This window comes from Mesoplodon densirostris, chromosome 14 (assembly GCF_025265405.1).
Source record: "Mesoplodon densirostris isolate mMesDen1 chromosome 14, mMesDen1 primary haplotype, whole genome shotgun sequence".
Taxonomy (NCBI): Eukaryota; Metazoa; Chordata; class Mammalia; order Artiodactyla; family Ziphiidae; genus Mesoplodon; species Mesoplodon densirostris.
Genome location: NC_082674.1, coordinates 81,606,904 through 81,626,976, shown reverse-complemented (window position 1 = coordinate 81,626,976; position 20,073 = coordinate 81,606,904). Strand labels below are relative to the sequence as shown.

The window sequence follows — 20,073 nt, the reverse complement described above, 5'->3', positions numbered from 1 at the left end:
TAACTCTTTTTGAAATATGGTTTTCTCAGGGTCTATGCCCAGTAGTGGGATTGCTGGGTCGTATGGTAGCTCTATTTTTAGTTTTTGAGGAACCTCCATACTGTTCTCCATAGTGGCTGTATCAATTTATATACCCACCAACAGTACAAGAGGGTTCCCTTTCTTCCACACTATCTCCAGCATTTACTGTTTGTAGATTTTTTGATGATGGCCATTCTGACTGGTGTGAGGTGATACTTCATTGTAGTTTTGATTTGCTTTTCTCTAATAATTAGTGATGTTGAGAATCCTTTCATGTGCTTGTTGGAAATCTGTATATCTTCTTTGGAGAAATGTCTATTTAGGTCTTCTGCCCATTTTTGGATTGGGTTGCTTGTTTTTGTGATATTGAGCTGCATGAGCTGCTTGGAGATATTTTGGAGATTAATCTTTTGTCAGTTGCTTCATTTGCAAATATTTTCTCCCATTGAGGGTTGTCTTTTTGTCTTTATGGTTTCTTTTGCTGTGCAAAAGCTTTTAAGTTTCCTTAGGTCACATTTGTTTATTTTTGTTTTTATTTCCATTTCTCTAGGAGATGGGTCAAAAAGGATCTTACTGTGATGTATGTCATAGAGTGTTCTGCCTATGTTTTCCTCTAAGAGTTTTATAGTGTCTGGGCTTACATTTAGGTTTTAAATCCATTTTGAGTTTATTTTTTGTGCATGGTGTTAGTGAATGTTCTAATTTCATCCTTTTACATGTAGCTGTCCAATTTTCCCAGCACCACTTATTGAAGAGGCTGTCTTTCTCTCCTCTTTATCAAAGATAAGGTGACCATATATGCATGGGTTTATCTCTGGGTTTTCTATCCTGTTCCATTGATCTATATTTCTCTTTTTGTGCCAGTACCATACTGTCTTGATTACTGTAGCTTTGTAGTATAGTCTGAAGTCAAGGAGCCTGATTCCTCCAGCTCCACTTTTCTTTCTCAAGATTGATTTGGCTATTCAGGGTCTTTTGTGTTTCCATACAAATTGTGAAATTTTTTGTTCTAGGTCTGTGAAAAAATCCGTTGGTAGTTTGAGAGGGATTGCATTGAATCTGTAGATTGCTTTGGGTAGTAGAGTCATTTTCACAATGTTGATTCTTCCAATCCAAGAACATGGTTTATCTCTCCAACTGTTTGTATTATCTTTAATTTCTTTCATCAGTTTCCTATGCTTTTCTGCATGCAGGTCTTTTGTCTCCTTCGGTAGGACTATACCTAGGTATTTTATTCTTGTTACAATGGTAAATGGGAGTGTTTCCTTAATTTCTCTTTCAGATTTTTCATCTTTAGTGTATAGGAATGCAAGGGATTTCAGTGCGTTAATTTTGTATCCTGCTACTTTACCAAATTCATTGATTAGCTGTACTAGTTTTCTGGTAGCATGTTTAGGAGTCTCTATATCATCTGCAAACAGTGACAGTTTTACTTCTTTTCCATTTTGGATTCCTTTTTCTTTTTCTTCTCTGATTGCTGTGGCTAAAACTTCCCAAAATATGTTGAATAATAGTGGTGGAGTGGGCAACCTTTTATTGTTCCTGATCTTAGAGGAAATGGTTTCAGCTTTTCACTTCTGAGAACGATGTTGGCTGAGGGTTTGTCATATATGGTCTGTATTATGTTGAGGTAAATTCCCTCTATGCTTAGGTTCTGGAGGATTTTTACCATAAATGGGTGTTGAATTTTCTCAAAAGGTTTATCTGCATATATTGAGATTATCATCGGTTTTTATCCTTCAGTTTGTTAATATGGTGTATCACATTGATTGTTTTGCATATAATGAAGCTTCCTTGCATTCCGGGGATAAACCCCACTGGATCATGGTGTATGATCCTTTTAATGTGCGGTTAGATTCTTTTTCCTAGTATTCTGTTGAGGATGTTTGCAACTATGTTCATCAGTGATATTGGCCTGTAGTTTTCTTTCTTTGCGACATCTTTGTCTGGTTTTGGTATCAGGGTTATGGTGGACTCATAGAATGAGTTTGGCAGTGTTCCTCCCTCTGCTGTAATTTGGAAGAGTTTGAGAAAGATAGGAGTTACCTCTTCTCTAAATGTTTGATAGAATTTGGCTGTGAAGCCATCTGGTCCTGAGCTTTTGTTCATTGGAAGATTTTTAATCACAGTCTCAATTTCAGTGCTTGTGATTGGTCTGTTTATATTTTCTATTTCTTCCTGGTTCAGTCTTGGAAGGTTGAGCTTTTCTAAGAATTTGTCCATTTCTTCTAGGTTGTCCATTTTATTGGCATATAGTTGCCTGTAGTAATCTCTCATGATCCTTCATTTTTCTGCAGTGTCAGTTGTTACTTCTCCTTTTTCATTTCTATTGATTTGAGTCTTCTCCCTTTTTTGCTTGATGAGTCTGACTAATAGCTTATCAATTTTATCTTCTCAAAGAACCAGCATTTAGTTTTATTGATCTTTGCTATCGTTGCCTTCATTTCTTTTTCATTTATTTCTGATCTGATCTTTATGGCTCCTTTGCTTCTACTAACTTTGGGGGTTTTTTGTTCTTCTTTCTCTAATTGCTTTAGGTTTAAGCTTAGGTTGTTTATTTTAGGTGTCTCTTGTTTCTTGAGGTAGGATTGTATTGCTATAAACTTCCCTCTTAGACTGCTTTTGCTGCATCCCATAGGTTTGGGGTCATCATGTTTTCATTGTCATTTGTTTCTGGTATTTTTTGATTTCCTCTTTGATTTCTCCAGTGATCTCTTGGGTATTTAGTAGTGTATTGTTTAGTCTCCATTTGTTTGTATTTTTTACAGATTTTTCTGGTAATTGATATCTGGTCTCATAGTGTTGTGTTCAGAGAAGATACTTGATATGATTTCAATTTTCTTAAATTTACCAAGGCTTGATTTGTGACCCAATATATGGTCTATCCTAGAGAATTTTCCATGAGCACTTGAGAAGAAAGTGTATTCTGTTGTTTTGGGATAGAATGTCCTATAAATATCAATTAAGTCCATCTTGTGTAATGTATCATTCAACCTTGTGTTTCCTTATTTATTTTCATTTTGGATGATCTGTCCATTGGTGAAAGTGGGGTGTTAAAGTTCCCTACTATGATTGTGTTACTGTTGATTTCCCCTTTTATGGCTGTTACCGTTTGCCTTATGTATTGAGGTGCTCCTATGTTGGCTGCATAAATATTTACAGTTGTTATATCTTCTTCATGGATTGATCCCTTGATCATTATCTAGAGTTCTTTGACTCTTGTAATAGTCTTCATTTTAAAGTCTATTTTGCCTGATATGAGAATTGCTACTCCAGCTTTCTTTTGATTTCCATTTCATGAAATATCTTTTTCCATCCCTCCACTTTCAGTCCGTATGTGTCCCAAGGTCTGAAGTGGGTCTCTTGTAGACAACATATATACGGGTCTTGTTTTTGTATCCATTCAGCCAGTGTATGTCTTTGGGTTGGAGCATTTAATCCACTTAAATTTAAGGTATTTATCAAAATGTGTGTTCCTATTACCATTTTCTTAATTGTTTTGGGTTTGTTATTGTAGGTCTTTTCCTTCTCTTGTGTTTCCTGCCTAGAGAAGTTCCTTTAGCGTTTGTTGTAAAGCTGGTTTGGCGGTGCTGAATTCTCTTAGCTTTTGCTTGTTTGTAAAGGTTTTAATTTCTCTGTCAAATCTGAATGAGCTCCTTGCTGGGTAGAGTAATCTTGGTTTTAGGTTTTTCCCTTTCATCAGTTTAAATATGTCCTGCCACTCCCTTCTGGCTTGCAGAGTTTCTGCTGAAAGATCAGCTGTTAACCTTATGGGGATTCCCTTGTATGTTATTTATTGTTTTTCCCTTGCTGCTTTTAATATTTTTTCTTTGTACTTAATTTTTGATAGTTTGATTAATATGTGTCTTGACGTGTTTCTCCTTGGATTTATCCTGTATGAGACTGTCTGTCCTTCCTGGACTTGATTGACTATTTTCTTTCACATATTAGGGAAGTTTTCAACTATAATCTCTTCAAATATTTTCTCAGTCCCTTTCTTTTTCTCTTCTTCTCCTGGGACCTCTATAATTTGAATGTTGATTCATTTAATGTTGTCCCAGAGGTCTCTGAGACTGTCCTCAATTCTTTCATTCATTTTTCTTTATTCTGTTCTGTGGTAATTATTTCCACTATTTTATCTTCCTGGTCACTTATCCATTCTTCTGCCTCAGTTATTCTCCTATTGATTCCTTCCAGAGAATTTTTGATTTCATTTATTGTGTTGTTCATCATTCTTTGTTTGCTCTTTAATTCTTCTAGGCCCTTGTTAAACGTTTCTTGTATTTTCTCCATTCTATTTCCAAGATTTTGGATCATCTTTACTATCATTACTCTGAATTCTTTTCCTGGTAGTCTGCCTATTTCCTCTTCATTTGTTTGGTCTCGTGGGTTTTTACTTTGCTCCTTATTTGGCTGTGTATTGCTCTGTTTTCTCATTTTGCCTAACTTGCTGTGTTTGGGTTCTCCTTTTCACAGGCTGCAGGTTCGTAGTTCCCTTCGTTTTTGGTTTCTGCCCCCAGTGGGTAAGCTTGGTTCAGTGGGTTGTGTAGGCTTCCTGGTGGAGAGTACTGGTGCCTGTGTTCTGGTGGATGAGGCTGTATCTTGTCTTTTTGGTGGGCAGGACCACATCTTGTAGTGTGTTTTTTGGTGTCTATGAACTTATAATGATTTTAAGCAGCCTCTGTGTTAATGGGTGGGGTTGTGTTCCTATCTTGCTTGTTGTCTGGCATGGGATGTCCAGCACTGGAGCTTGCTGGTCGTTTATTGGTGCTGGGTCTTAGCATTGACATGGAGATCTCTGGGAGAGCTCTTGCTGCTTGATATTACATGGGTCCAGGAGGTCTCTGGTGGTCCAATGTCCTGAACTCGGCTCTCCCACCTCAGAGGCTCAGGCCTGACACCGAGCTGGAGCACAAAGACCCTGTCAACCACACTGTTCAGAAGAAAAGGGAGAAAAGAAAGAAAATAGTAATAAAGTAAAATAAAGTTATTAAAATAAAAAAGTTATTAAAATAATTAAAAAGTAATAAAAATAAAAGAAGAGAGCAACCAAACAAATCCACCAATTATAACAAGCACTAAAAAGTATACTAAGATACACATAAGAATCAGAAAATATTCAGTCACATAGAGCAAACCCCAAGTCTACTGTTGCTCCCACCATCCACGGCCTCAATTTTGTGATTGTTGTCTATTCAGGTATTCCACAGATGCAGGGTACATCAAGTTGATTGTGGAGATGTAATCTGCTGCTCCTGAGGCTGCTGGGAGAGATTTCCCTTTCTCTTCTTTGTTCTCACAGCTCCTGGGGTTCAGCTTTGGATTTGGCCCTGCCTCTGCATGTTGGTCGCTTGAGGGCATCTGTTCCTGCTCAGACAGGATGGGGTTAAAGTAGCAGCTGATTAGGGGGCTCTGGCTCACTCAGGCTGAGGGGAGGGTCGGGTATGGGATGCGGGGCGAGCCTGTAGTAGCAGAGGCTGGTGTGACATTGCAACAGTCTGAGGTGCGCCGTGTGTTGTCCCGGGGAAGTTGTCCCTGGATCATGGGACCCGAGCAGTGGCAGGCGGGTGGGGAGGTGTGGATAGTGACCTGTGCTTGTACACAGGCTTCTTGGTGGCTGCAGCAGCAGCCTTAGCGTCTCATGCCCGTCTCTGGGGTCTGCGCTGATAGCCGCAGCTCGTGACCGATTCTGGAGCTCATTTAGGTGGTGCTCTGGATCCCATCTCCTCGCGCACCCCAAAACAATTGTCTCTTGCCTCTTAGGCAGTTGCAGATATTTTCCCGTACCACCTCCCGGCTAGCTGTGGTGCACTAGCCCCCTTTCAGGCTGTGTTCACACAGCCAACCCCAGTCCTCTCCCTGGGATCTGACATCCGAAGCTGAAACCTCAGCCCCCAGCCCCCACCCGACCCGAAGTTGAGTAGACAAGCCTCTCAGGCAGGTGGGTGTTGGTTGGCACCGATCCTCTGTATGGGAATCTCTCCAATTTGCCCTCTGCACCCCTCTTGCCGTGCCCTCCTCCGTGGCTCCAAAGTTTTCACCCCACCCCTCCCCCGTCTCCACCAGTGAAGGGTCTTCCTAGTGTGTGGAAACTTTTCCTCCCTCACAGCTCCCTCCCAGAGGTGCAGGTCCCTTCCCTATTTTTTGTCTCTGCTTTTTCCTTTTTCTTTTACCCTACCCAGTTACGTGGGAAGTTTCTTACCTTTTGGGAGGTGAGGTCTTCTGCCAGCGTTCAGTAGGTGTTCTGTAGGAGCTGTTCCACGTGTAGATATATTTTTGATGTATTTGTGGGGAGTAAGGTGATCTCCATGTCTTACTTCTCGCCCATCTTGAGGGCCCTCTGTCGGTGACTACTTTTTATATTTACCACATTATATATATTTACTATCGCAGGAGTCAGTAAAGTTTTTCCTTAAAGACCAGATAGTAAATGTCCTGGGTTGAATAGTCTCTATCACAACTACACAACACTATTTAGTGCAAAAACAGCTATAGAAAATATCTAAAGAAATGGTCATGGCTGTATCCCAATAAAGCTTTATTTACAAAAACAGGCAGCAGTCTGGACTTAACCCATAGGATAGTATTCACTAACTCCTACTCTATGCTATTAAGATTCTGATCCCAGTTCCAACCTGTGGCAGAGGGAGGGGTGGTTCTCACCCCAACACAAAATTCTCAGACACCAGCAACTCAATTCTGACAAGGATTTACCTGGAGATTGTGTCAGATCCCACAGTTTAAGGGTTCAGTCCCACAAGACTGTCCCCTCTCCCCCACTTTAGACACTAGGCACAAACCCAATCAGCTATAGAATGGATGTTCCCATGGTCTCTCTGAGCTCAGGGGACCATCAGCGGTCACATGTGAATGACCTGAGGCTCTGAGACCATCAGTGTTGATTTGTTTACTGGATACAGGTTCTTTATAATGTAGCATTTGACAGAGATCCTGACTAATATTTTCAGGAAGAAAAGGGAGTCTTTAGTAGAATTTCTAAATAAAGGAAAGTCATTTTCCTACTATTCTCATTGCATCACACCACATCTAGAATCTCACCTTCAGTTCTGAGAGCCATTTTAGCGTAGAATTAGTAGGAGTTCTGCAAAAATATCATACATAGACTAAAGAAACTAGAGGGTCGGGAGGGAGGGATTCAAAGAAGGAAGATTAAGGGAAAGACATTTCTGCCTTCAAATATTTTAAGAGAGATCATGGGGGCAATTTGCAGAACTGGCAAGAAAGTAGATTTTGACATCTACCAAAAAAAGAACTTTCTGACAATTATGTCCAGCAGTGGCATAGAAGTCACACATTTCCTGTAACTGGCCATGATCAAACATGAGACGCCTACGTTTTGAGCACCATTCCTGCGCTGTGTATCCAGCAGACCTACTGGACACCCATTCTGTTCTCTTTAATAGCACTTAAATTTAATATGCAATGAGCCACCTGAGAATTATTAAAATGCAGACTGATTCAGGAGGTCTGGGGCAGGATCTGATATTCTGCAGTCTAACAGGCTCCCAGGGAATGCCAAAGCTGCTGGCTCATGCAGCACACCGTGAATAGCAGGACCCTGTGGCTGAGGCCCTTGGACTTGGTTGGACATTCGAATCACCTGGGGAAGGGTACGCTAGAAAAAAACCCTGATGTCTGGGTCTCTCACTCTTAGTTTAATTAGCATGGTGTGTGGCCTGGGCGTCAGGGTTTTCAAAACTCTCTAAGTTACCCCTAACACAAAGCTAAGTTTAAGGAGCACTGCTCTATGGTCTTTCAAAACATTCAACACTGGGTGAGAGATCATTCTGCAAAGACCTTTAATTGGAATAAAATTATCTGGGCTTGGGCAGGTCATCTCATTCATGAATAATTAACATCGGTTCAACATTTTTGAGGAAAACTTTGTAATCATCTTAAATCTCATAATGTGTAGGACATTACACCATAGAATGTCCCAAGTCCCCTCCAAATAGCTAAGATGAGAAGCTATTGCCCTGATTCAAAATATGTGACTCAAAACCTCCTTTGGCTCTACATTCATTTGACCACAAGGCGGTGATAGAGCAACAAAACATGATACCACAACCACCACCACCACCCTCACCCCAGAAAGTTGAGCTATGTGACCTATACTAAGGCCAGAACACTTGCAGAGCAGGTGTAATTCCCAACTCTGAGGGGTGATTGGTCACAGGCTCCTTTGAGAATTTAACAGCTATAGACAAATGTACACTCACAAACATGAATACAATTTTAAGCAGTTCACAGACCCTGAAATTAAACTGTGGACAGTCAAGCCTAAAGATGAGTTACCCCCCCACCCCGGTATAAATTATATGGAGCCTGAGCACCCCCACCTCCATCCTTAAGAGCAGCTGACCTTACCTACTGCTTCACAGAGAAAAAGGAAGAAATCTGGCCCAAGTCTACCCATTTACCTAATCCACTTCGACCTTCCTTCCCTCCACACGGAACAGGGTGCCTCTTTTTACACTGAAGGCTAAACCGTCCACCAGTTTTCCTGATCCCTTCACCCTGGCCTCCACCAAGTTCATGGTCTCTCTATTTTATGGTCTTATATATTTTCTTGTGCTAATTTAAAAATAACTCACTTTTCTCAATACAAAAGTGGTATATGGCTTTTATTTTTAAATACACAGAAAAGCAAAGGATGTAACATAAAATAGCCATGAATCTCATAAACGCTTATGTTTTTCTTTCATATAGTTTGCTGAGTTTACATACACTTGTGCTTGTAAAAATATAATCACGTTATGCAAACTGATTTATGACCTACTTAATCTAATATAATCTAACATCTTTTAATCTTCATATATATTCACCTGCAGATGTGGTCCTTAACCAGAGATGTTCATTTGATTCATCTATAGAAATTTTTAAGCATATATTTGCCCAAATGCCAATTCCAAAGATTCTTATTTACCAGGTCTGGCATGAGCCTAGAAATCTGTATGTTTAGAAAAGCCTCACGTGATTTTGAAGTACAATTCTAGGAATACGATTGTTACTTTTTAAAAACATTTTGTGCATAAAGACAACTTTATTATTTCTTGGATAAACTTTACTCAAGTATAACTTAAATACAATTAGCTACACCCATTTTATGTATACATCTTTTTTTAATTTATTGCAATAACATTAGTTTATGACATATAAATTTCATGTGTATAACATTATATTTCAACTTCTGGATACACTACAGCATGCTCATCACCAAAAGCTTAGTTTCCACCCATCACCATAGAGTTGACCCCCATTTCCTCCTCCCCACCATCTTCAGTCCCCTCTGACAATCACCTCTCTGTTCTCTGTATCTATCTTTTTGGTTTTGTTTGGTTAGGTTTGTTCATTTATTATTACTATTTTATATTCCACATATGAGTGAAATAATATGGTATTTGTCTTTTTCTGTCATTTCATTTAGCATAGTACCCTCAAGATCCAGCCATGTTGTCTCAAATGACAAGATTTTATATTTTTTATGGTTGAGTAATATTCCATTGTGCATAAATACCACATCTTCTTTATCCATTCATCTATTGATGGGCACTTAGGTTGTTTCCATATTTGGGCTATTGTAAATAATGCTGTGATGAACATAAGGGTGCATATACTTTTTCTAATAAGTGTTTTTGTATTCTTTGGATAAATAACCAGAAGTGGAATAGCTGGATCATATGGTAGTTTTATTCTCAATTTTTTGAGGAATGTCTATACTATTTTTCATGGTGGCTGCACCAATTTACATTCCCATCAACAGTGCTATATTGTTATGATTCTCTTAATTCCTGTGAGTTCAGCAATGCAGTTAAAATAATGTGCCTTGGAGTTTATCCAAACATATAGGTGTTTTGCTTCAGGAATTTTTCAGACTATAGTCCACTGTACATCCACTAGCAGAATTCCATGATTAATATTATGGAATTTTAACTATTAAAGTTGATGGATCTCAGGGCTTCCCTGGTGGCGCAGTGGCTAAGAATTTGCCTTCTAATGCAGGAGACACAGGTTCTAGCCCTGGTCCAGGAAGATCCCACATGCCACGGAGTAGCTAAGCCCATGTGCCACAACTACTGAGCCTCCGCACACCCTAGAGCCCATGCTCCACAACTAGAGAAGCCACTACAATGAGAAGCCCGCTCACCGCAATGAAGAGTAGCCCGGCTCTCCGCAACTAAAGAAAGCCCATGTGCAGCAATGCAGCCAAAAAAAAAATTAATTAACTAATTAATTTAAAAAAATAAAGTGATGGATCTCAATTTGTATCTTAGCTCTGCCATTTGCCACTTCTGGACTGATCTTGGGTAAATTACATAACCTCTTTAAGCCTCAATTTCGTTAGTGGTGGAGTAGGTACAATAATACCTCTAAAATAATACGAAGCTGTTGCACTGAATAGTATAATGGTGAAAAAAACTTCACAAAGGATCCGGCATATAAATCTTAACTTCATGCTCACTAAATTTTAACCATTTTTACTTAGTATTACTGCTTTCTTAATCTAGTTCTGGTAAACCTTTCATAGCATAGTTCTTTAGCTATGAAATGGGAATTTTAGATTTGTTGGAAGTATTTGAGATAATAAATGCAAAACATATAGCACAGTACCTGGCACATAAGGAGCACCCAATAAATAGTAACAATTATTGCTATTTACAAGAGCTCTGAAACAATCAATAGGCAATACACAAAGCTCTTGTTTGTGCTGATTTAGTAAGTATTCATTTGATAGTGAATATGACATCTTGCCACATTAAAAACATAAGTTTGGAGAGATTTGGTGAGTAGTGTTCAGTATAGCGATACCTTCATAAAACTCTATGTGTCCATGTCTTCTATCCTGCACCCTTCTTGGCTCTTGGAATGAATGCTCTTAGCTGCAAAAGGTAACATTAGAATACAGTCACCTTCATCTACTAACAAAGAAATTCTTGAATTATGTCTCCACTACATAAACTTTGAAAGCAACAGATTTAAATATTCATTGCACATCCAAAATGAAGTCTATTTTGGGGTGTGTGTCTAACACTGCATATTATTATAATATGCTTTTATGTATACTGGGTTGGTTTTGAATTTTTTTCATTACTAGTTTATATTTTATTGGCTCTGATTGATTACCTGTGTGTACCTTGCATCTATGGGGAATTAGTATTTATTATGTCTACACTTGAAGTTTATCTGAATTGTTTCTAAACTGAAGTTACTCCATTGCTGTTTCCTGTTCCTGATTAAGGATTAGGAGATCTGTATTCCAGTCTTACCTCTGCCAGGACTAGGTGCCTGACCTGGAGTAAATTATTTGCTTTCTCTCTGGGTCTCAGTTCTCTTATTACCAAAATGAGGGTGACTTCCCTGGTGATCCAGTGGGTCAGACTCCACGCTCCCAACGCAGGGGGCCGGGATTAGATCCCTGGTCGAGGAACTAGATCCCGCATGCATGCCGCAACTAAGAAATCCGCATGCTGCAACTAAGGGTCCCGCATGCCACAACGAAGATCCCACATGCTGCAATTAAGACCCGGCACAGCCAAAATCAATCAATCAATCAGTCAATCAATCTTTTAAAAATAATGAAATGGGGGAGTAGTTGGATTGAGTGATCTGTTTTCTCCATTCCAGCTCTATTATTATATGAGTCTCTACTTTGTAGGTGGTGTCATGCCTAGCATGGAAAATACATACCTGAGTATCTTAAGACTGAGAAAATGCAGGTTGTGAGTATGATATGTAAAGCACCTCATACAGGACTTTGCTTTCAAGGCAAGAAACAAATATCAAGTTTTTTTTTCTAAAGGGGGGGTACCAAAAAAGACAAAATATAATAATAAGTTTCAGCGGTGATTATGTCATTTTGGAGGGGCGGTTGAAAACCAAGCCTCTGCCATGTGGTGTAACATTTCCCCGAGGCAGGTAAAAGGCTGCTTCCCCTGATCACTAACCGGGGTAAGGTAACTTCAGTAAGCAACCTGCACGGGGCATCGGTGGGGTCGCTTCCATACAGCATTACCAGCAGTCGTTTGGAGACTTAATTCGGTGGGTCTAAATGACAAACAAGATCCAGGGTCTGCTTTGGTGAATATGGTGCAGGGACCAATTAACATGGGCTCGTGCTATGCCTGACACTAAGTTACCTTCCAGGCGGAAAAGAACATCAGCAGAAAAGGACACGGTGAAGTTTGAGGGGAAGAAGAGCCCGCATTCCTGGCGCCTTAGGACACTCCCGGGAGGAGGTCGGTGGGTGGGGCAGAGACGCAGGACGGTCGTTCCCTCGGAGAGCGGGACGTGAACTGTCTACGCAGGCACTTGATTCTTCTAACCACAGAAAGTTAGATTAAAGCGAATGCCAAGGCAGCCTTAAGCCTCCCGAGGGGCAACAGAAAAGATTCCTGGAGGAGGAGGGAGGTGCAGTGGGCGTGGGCGGTTGATAAGCGAAGGAACAAACGTAAGTAACCAACTCCTTTGGCTGCCTGGTCTTCCAGCCTAGCCCATGAACACTTCCCAGCACGGAGAAGCCGTCAGGTCTAGTGCGAGCTCTCCACCAATCAGTGACGTAAGGAAATTTCCAGAGACAGTCATTGGCTCGACTGCCCGGCACAGTCCTAGACCCAGAGCTGCAGTTGGCTGAGGGGTTGCCGTGGCGACAGGTCGCGCACAGGCGCAGTGAGCCTCAGTGGAGGCCTGATGGCTGCTAGGCAACGGGAAATATTCTCGGCTTAGAGACAACTTTCTACTCCCAGACCTGCTTTTTCTCTATCTCAGGAGACCCTCTGAGGCGGTTGCTGGTCTAGCCTGACTTGGTGAGTCCTGAGGAATCGAGCTGTGCGGCTCAACTCCGAGGCGGGAGACTCATCATGCTTTTGGAGCACATAAGGAAAGGCGCAGAGAGGCAGAGAGGCAGAGAAGGCCAATGGAAAGGCATTTTAGTGATACGTACTACCTACCTAGCAATTTAGAGGGCTGGAAACTGAGGAACAGAGCTATCAAGAGACTTGTCCAAGATCACACACGGAGTGGTGAGGTCTGGACCTCTGCTAGTCGGTATGGTAACCACTAGCCACAGGGGGCTAGTCTGAATTGAGATGTGCCCTGAAGGTGAAATACTTTGAAGACGTAGTAACAAAAAAATAAACTATCATATTAATAAGTTTTATATTGATTACATGTTGAAATGATAATATTTTGTACATGTTAAAGAACATTATTAAATTAATTTCTTTTTTTGTTTTTGAATGTGGTTACTTGAAAATTTTAAATTGCCTAGGAGATTTGCATTATATTTTAGTTGGCCAGTGCTGATCTAAACTAAAACCTGGGCCTGCTGACACCTGGTTCAAGACCTCGTGTGTTGTAATACTGTTTTTAAGGCAAGTATTTCCACCCATCTGGTGGGACCGGAGTGTGAGTGGTGGTGAGGGTACAAGACTGCTACAAAAGGCTCATAGTTCTAGTGTTCTGGGACCTTGCTTATGAATCAGAATCTGCCTTTTCACAAGCTCTTCAAGTGATTCTCATCCACATAAGATCTCCAGAAGCGCTGTTTTATGATTTAGCCTTCAACTCTTTTTTCCCTTTATTTGGTTTCTCTGTGAGTACCTAGGCTATATATCTCAGATGACCTGCATTAGAATTACCTGCATTTTGAACACTACCCCCACCCCCGGAAATATTTTGCATACTCAAGAGTGAGAAACAATCTCAGTATAATGGCATTTCTCTTCATCCTTCCAAATCTGGACCATTGTGGTCCCCAAATCAGAGGCAGCAACAGCGTCACCCAGGAAGTTATTAGAAATGCAAATTCCTGGGTCCCACCCCAGCTATGGGGCTTCTAGAAGGCCAGGCATAGTTCCTAATTTTCATTCCTCTGGTTTAGGTCCTCAGTTTGGGAAGAATGGGGTAACTTTGATAGGTTTTCTTTGGGGATAAGCAAATTCAGCTCTCCATGGTTCTTAAAACCCCTCCGCTTAGCCCTACTTCCCCAATCCTTTTGCTCTACTTGTCATTTTTCTTTTCTTGACCCTAACCCCTCTCCAGGAGTGAAGATGGCTTTTAGTGCCTCAGACAATGAGTTGGACCTGGAAAATATTGGAGAGCTGATGGAAAACCCTATGCTTACAAGATGGAATTGTATAAAAGCAAAGGGAAGACTGAGTTTTGTAACACCTACAGAAAATGAAGCTGATACACAATTCCTGACATTTAAGCACACTACAAAAGCTCAGGAGAGGACGAGAAAACGACAGCAGCCTATAAAACTAGAGCCTCTGGTAAGTTTGAAAACTAGCATTTTAGCCACTTTTGGCTACAGAGGATGTTGCAAAATTGCTTTGGGGGATGGAAGTAACTTCTAGACTCTTAATTAACAAAGAAGGAATGAAAACCTGAAAGCTAAGGCTTGTTTATGAAATTGTAAACACACTTATTTATTCAAAATTATTGAGCTCTAAATACTGTTTGAGGTGATGGGATGCAGTGGTGAACAAAGTTTTCTAGCAGATAAATTATCTCTAGCATTATGTACAATATGGATACTTAACTATGTAGGCTGTAAGGCTCTTTTAGGTACTAGGGTACCATTTGATACTAGGAACTTCAGTAAGAGTAATATGTATAATTACATAATTTTATTATTTTCAAAGTAAATGCCTAGTGTCCTGAAAAATTTTGTACATGTCTGAAAATAGTTTTAAGAATCCATTTATGCCCTTGGATAATTATATATCCATTTAAAAGAGCAGTGAAAGTGCATAAAAAAGTAAAAAGTGAAAGTTCTCACTCGGACCTTCAGACGTTAACTCCTGTTGTTAGTGGTTGCCTTTCAGGCTGTTTTATATGTTTATTCAAATATATATGTGTGTATATACATGTATGTGTTTGTGTATAAACATATAGCTTTAAAGAAAGATGGTACAGTACATACTGATCTTCAAAGTACTGATTTCACTAAAACATATGGAAGTCTTTCCAATATGTGCATACAGAGGTATCTTTTCTAACAGCTGCACTGTGTTCTGTTGCATGGATGTGCCATAATAGAGTACCCATTAATTATTCTCCTAAAGGGAGTTCTGGTTGTTTCCTTTTCATTTTGTTGTTGTTATTATTTTGCTATTGCAGATAATGCTGCATTGAATGACTGCCTTTGTACAGATAAGAATGGATTTTCAGAAGTGGCATTTTGTAGGTCGTAGAATATGTACATTTTAATTTTGAAAACTATTGCCAATTGTGCTGAAAGGTTTACCTTTGCACCTATGATGTATAAGAGGTCCTGCTTACCTACATCTTTGCCAAAACTGATGCTATCAGTTCTCTTATTTTTGCTAGACTGATAAGTTAAAATGGCATCACATTGCTGTTGTGATTTGCATCTTATTAATGAAGTTAATTATATTTTCATTCATTCATTGGCATGTATATAACTTATTTCGTGGATTCTGTTCATAATCACTGTCTACTTTAAAATTATATTGTTTGCTTTTTTCCTGTCAGTTTCTGAGATTTCTAAAAACATATATATATAATGTATATATGTGTAACTGAATCACTGTGCTGTACACCTGATATTAACATGATATTTTAAATCAACTATATTTGAATAAAAAAATAAATAAATAATAAAAACATATATATACATATATATTATGGACATTAACCCTTATTCCATTGCTTCTCAAATTTAGGTACTGATTCATGCTGGAGGAAAACATTCTTGAAGGTCCATAGTGCTGATTTGTTGTTTTTATTTTAATGTTACTTTATGTGAAAAACGGTTAACCTAGGGATTAATTAATAATTTTAATAAACAATTTAACATCTTAAATGCAAAGAAAACTACACAGCCAATTTCAATTCAGATTAACAGAAAATGCAAAGTAACAGATGTTGTTGACACTGAACTTCCATTTACAAGGTGGGTGTGGCACTGCCTGCAGCTGCTCTCTTCTCCAGAGAGCAGTGTGCCTGCACAATGCATTGTGGGGAGTTTTGGGGCCTCTCTACTCTTTTTTTCCCATGGACTTAGTTTTAAACCTTTTGCACTTGTTTCTTTCTGACGGGTTTACCTTCATGTGGCAAAAGTGTATAATTAACCCTTGATGATTAAAGTAGTTCCATTTGACATCAGTGTGATAAATTTATGTATATTGAATTCAACGCCTACTACATGCCAGGCTCTGAGTCATGCTCTGTGGATACAACAGTGAACAAAGGAGAAAAGATTCCTGTTGACATTCTAGTAATCCTAAATAATTAGACTGAAAAACGTCATCTAATGATAAGTGCTGTTAGGAAAATAATATAGGGAATGTGGTCAAGACAAACGGCAGGCTACTTTAGATTGGGTGACTACAAAGGTCTCCCTGAGGAGATGTCATCTGAATGAGTCCCAGACTATAGCCTTTATCACCTGCCAGACTGTGAACGGACAAGCCTTCAGAGATTACAGTCCCCAGCCCTTGAGCTGCCTCAGTTGATGTCAAGTGGAGCAGAGGTAAGCTGTCCTCGCTGAGCTCTGCCTACATGGTAGATTTTTAAGCAAAATAAATGTTGTTGTTGTGTTTTAAGTCACCAAGTTTGGAGCATTTTGTTATGTACTAGGTGATTGGAACAATATAACAAATACATGAATATAGTAGTTCTGCAATATTAAAAATACTAAGGAATAAAGTGAAAATGACATAAATTTCTACCACATGGAGAGAGTAGCTTAGTATTCAAGAGACTAATTTCATGTGTATAGGTACCTGTAGTTTGATTTGTTCTGACAGAGTTAGTAATACTATGTATGTTCTTTTTATCATTGCCATCCTTCCCCTCTCCTCCCCTCCCCTTCTTTGTTCTTTTCTCCTCCTCCTATGCCCACCTCCCCACCTTCCTTCTCCTCTCTCTCTTCTTCTCTTCCCTCTTTCTTTCCCTCTCCTACTCTTCTTTTACATTTTTCCTTACCTTCAATTCTCCAATCTCTGACTCCCATTTCTATAGTATCTATCATTAACAACAATCTGATGTACATCCTTTCTTGCTTTTCTCCATGCTCAATTTTATATAAATGGATAAATACACACACAAAAATACATATTTTTACATAATTTGTTATGAATACACAAGATAAAAAGATGTAAATTATAACATCAAAAACATAAAATGTGTAGGGGGGGATAAAATGGAGAGCTTTAGAATGCATTCAAATTTAAGTGATAATCAACTTAAACCATTACAAATATAAGTTTTTTTAAGTGAGTCTCATGGTAACTACAAAGCAAAAACCTATAGTAGATACACAGAAGATAAAGAGAAAAGAATCTAAGCATGCTACTGAAAAATATTATCAAATCTAAAAGGAAGAGAGCAAGAGAAGAAAAAAGGAGCAAAAGAATCATAAAATAGCCAGAACATAATTAACAAAATGGCAATAAGTACACACCTATCAATAATTACTTTAAATGTAAATAGACTAAATTCTCCACTCAAAAGACACAGGCTAGCTGATTAGATTTTTAAAAATAGACCCATCTATTTTAAATCTCTTATAGGCATCTACATGTTGCCTACAAGAGACTCACTAGATTTGTAAGGGTACACACAGATTGAAAGTGAAGGGATGAAAAAGGTATTCCATGCAAATAAAACCAAACGAAAGTTGGGGTAGCTATACTTATATCAGACAAAATAGACTTTAAGACAAAGACTGTAATAAGAGACAAGATCATTATATAATGATATAGGGTCAATCCAACAAGAGGATATAATGTTTGTAAATATGCACCCAATATAGGGGCACCTAAATATATAAAGCAAATACAGATCTAAAGGGACCAAGAGACAGCAATACAATATTAGTAGGGGACTTTGACACCCTTCTTTCATCAATGGAAAAATGCAAACTAAAAAATCAATAAGGAAATATTGCCCTTAAATGACAAGTTTGACCTAATGGACGTAAGGGACGTATATAGAAATTCCATGCAAAAGCAACAGAATACACTTTCTTCTCAAGTGCACATGGAACATTCTCCAGGATGGATTATATGTTAGGCAACAGCACAAGTCTTAATAAATTTAAGAAGACTGAAATCATATCAAGCATCTTTTCTGACCACAGTAGTATGAAACTAGAAATCAATTACAAGAAGAAAATTGGAAATTTCACAAATTTCGTCAAAGAAAATTGGGTCAAAGAAGAAACCAAAAGAGAAATTAAAAAATACTTTAAGACAAATGAAAATGGAAATACAACATATCAACACTTATGGGATGCAGCAAAAGTGGTTCTAAGAGGGAATTTCATAGGGATAAATGCCTACATCAAGAAACAAGAAATACCTCAAATAAACAACCTAACTTTACACCTCAAAGAGCTAGAAATGGAAGAACAATCAAAGCCAAAAATGAATAGAAAAAAGAAAATAACAAAGATCAGAGTGGAAATGAAGGAGATAGACACTGAAAGAACAATAGAAAAGATCAATGAAATTCAATGAAACTAAGAGCTGGTTCTTTGAAAGATAAACAAAATAGACAAAGCTTTAGCTAGACTTACCAAGGAAAAAAAAAAAAAGAAAGAGGACTCAAATAAAATCAGAAATGAAATTTTAGATGTTACAACTGATACCACAAAATACAAAGGATCATAAGAGACTGCTATGAACAAATATGTGCCAATAAATTGGACGACCTAAAAGAAATGGTTACATTCCTAGCAACATACAACCAACCAAGATTGAATCATGAAGAAATAGAAAACTTGAACAAACTGATTACAGTAAGGAGATTGAATCAGTTATCAAAAACCTCCCAACCAACAAAAGTCCAGGACCAGATGGCTTCACTGGTGAATTTTACCAAACATTAGAGTATTCATACCAATCCTTCTCAAACTCTTCCAAAAAACAGAAGAGGAGGGAACTTCCAAATTCATTTAATAAGGCCAGCATTACCCTGAAGCCAAAACTAGACAAGGATTCCACAAGAAAAGAAAATTGCAGGCCAATATCCCTGACAAACATAGATGCAGAAATCCTCAACAAAATATTAGCAAACAGAATTCAATAATAACTTAAAAGGAGCTTACACCATGATCAAGTGGGATTTGTTCCAGGGAAGCAAGGATGGTTCAATATCCACAAATCAATCAGCATGATACACCACATCGACAAAACAGAGGATAAAAATCATATGATCATCTCGATAGATGCAGAAAAAGCTTTTGATAAAATTCAACATCCATTTATGATAAAAATTCTCAACAAAGTGGATTAAGAGGGGACATACAACAACATAATAAAGGCCATATATGACAAACCCAAATGTAACATAGTATTATGTTAGTATATCACTAACATAATACTCAACAGTGAAAAGCTGAAAACTTTTCCTCTAAGATCAGGAACAAGACAAGAATGCCCACTCTCACCACTTTCATTCAACATAGTATTAAAAAATCCTAACCACAGCACTAGGATAAGACAAGAAAAAAGAGAAAAAAGGCAAAAAAAAGATGGGCTTCCCTGGTGGTGCAGTGGTTGAGAGTACGCCTGCCGATGCAGGGGACATGGGTTCATGCCCCGGTCCGGGAAGATCCCACATGCCGCAGAGTGGCTGAGCCCATGAGCCATGGCTGCAGAGCCTGTGTGTGCGGAACCTGTGCTCCGCAATGGGAGAGGCCACAATAGTGAGAGGCCTGCCTACTGCAAAAAAAAAAAAAAGAAAAAAAAAGGCAAGAAAAAGAGATAAAAGGCATCCAAATTGGAAAGGAAGAAGTAAAACTGTTGCTCTTTGTGAATGACATGATACTACATATAGAGAACCCTAAAGAGATCACCAAAGAGCTGTTAGAACTCATAAATGAATTCAGTAAATGTGCAGAAAACAAAGTCAAAATACAGAAATCTGTTACATTTCTATACACTAATAATGAACTATCAGAAAGAGAAATTAAGAAAACAATCCCATTTACAATTGCATGAAAAAGCAGGAAATACCTAGGAATAAACATAACCAAGGAGGCGAAAATACCTGTACACT

General features: G+C 38.8%; 1 protein-coding gene across 1 annotated transcript in view; it reads left to right on the top strand.

Moving 5' to 3' along the window:
* The first annotated feature begins 12,726 nt into the window (after window positions 1–12,726).
* Window positions 12,727–20,073, top strand: part of DNAH6 (dynein axonemal heavy chain 6) — a 268,777-nt gene continuing 261,430 nt past the window's right edge. The window contains exons 1-2 of the mRNA XM_060116917.1: window positions 12,727–12,845; window positions 14,083–14,315. Of these exons, the coding sequence (XP_059972900.1) occupies window positions 14,091–14,315 (225 nt within the window). The 5' untranslated portion in view covers window positions 12,727–12,845; window positions 14,083–14,090. The remainder of the gene's footprint in view (window positions 12,846–14,082; window positions 14,316–20,073) is intronic.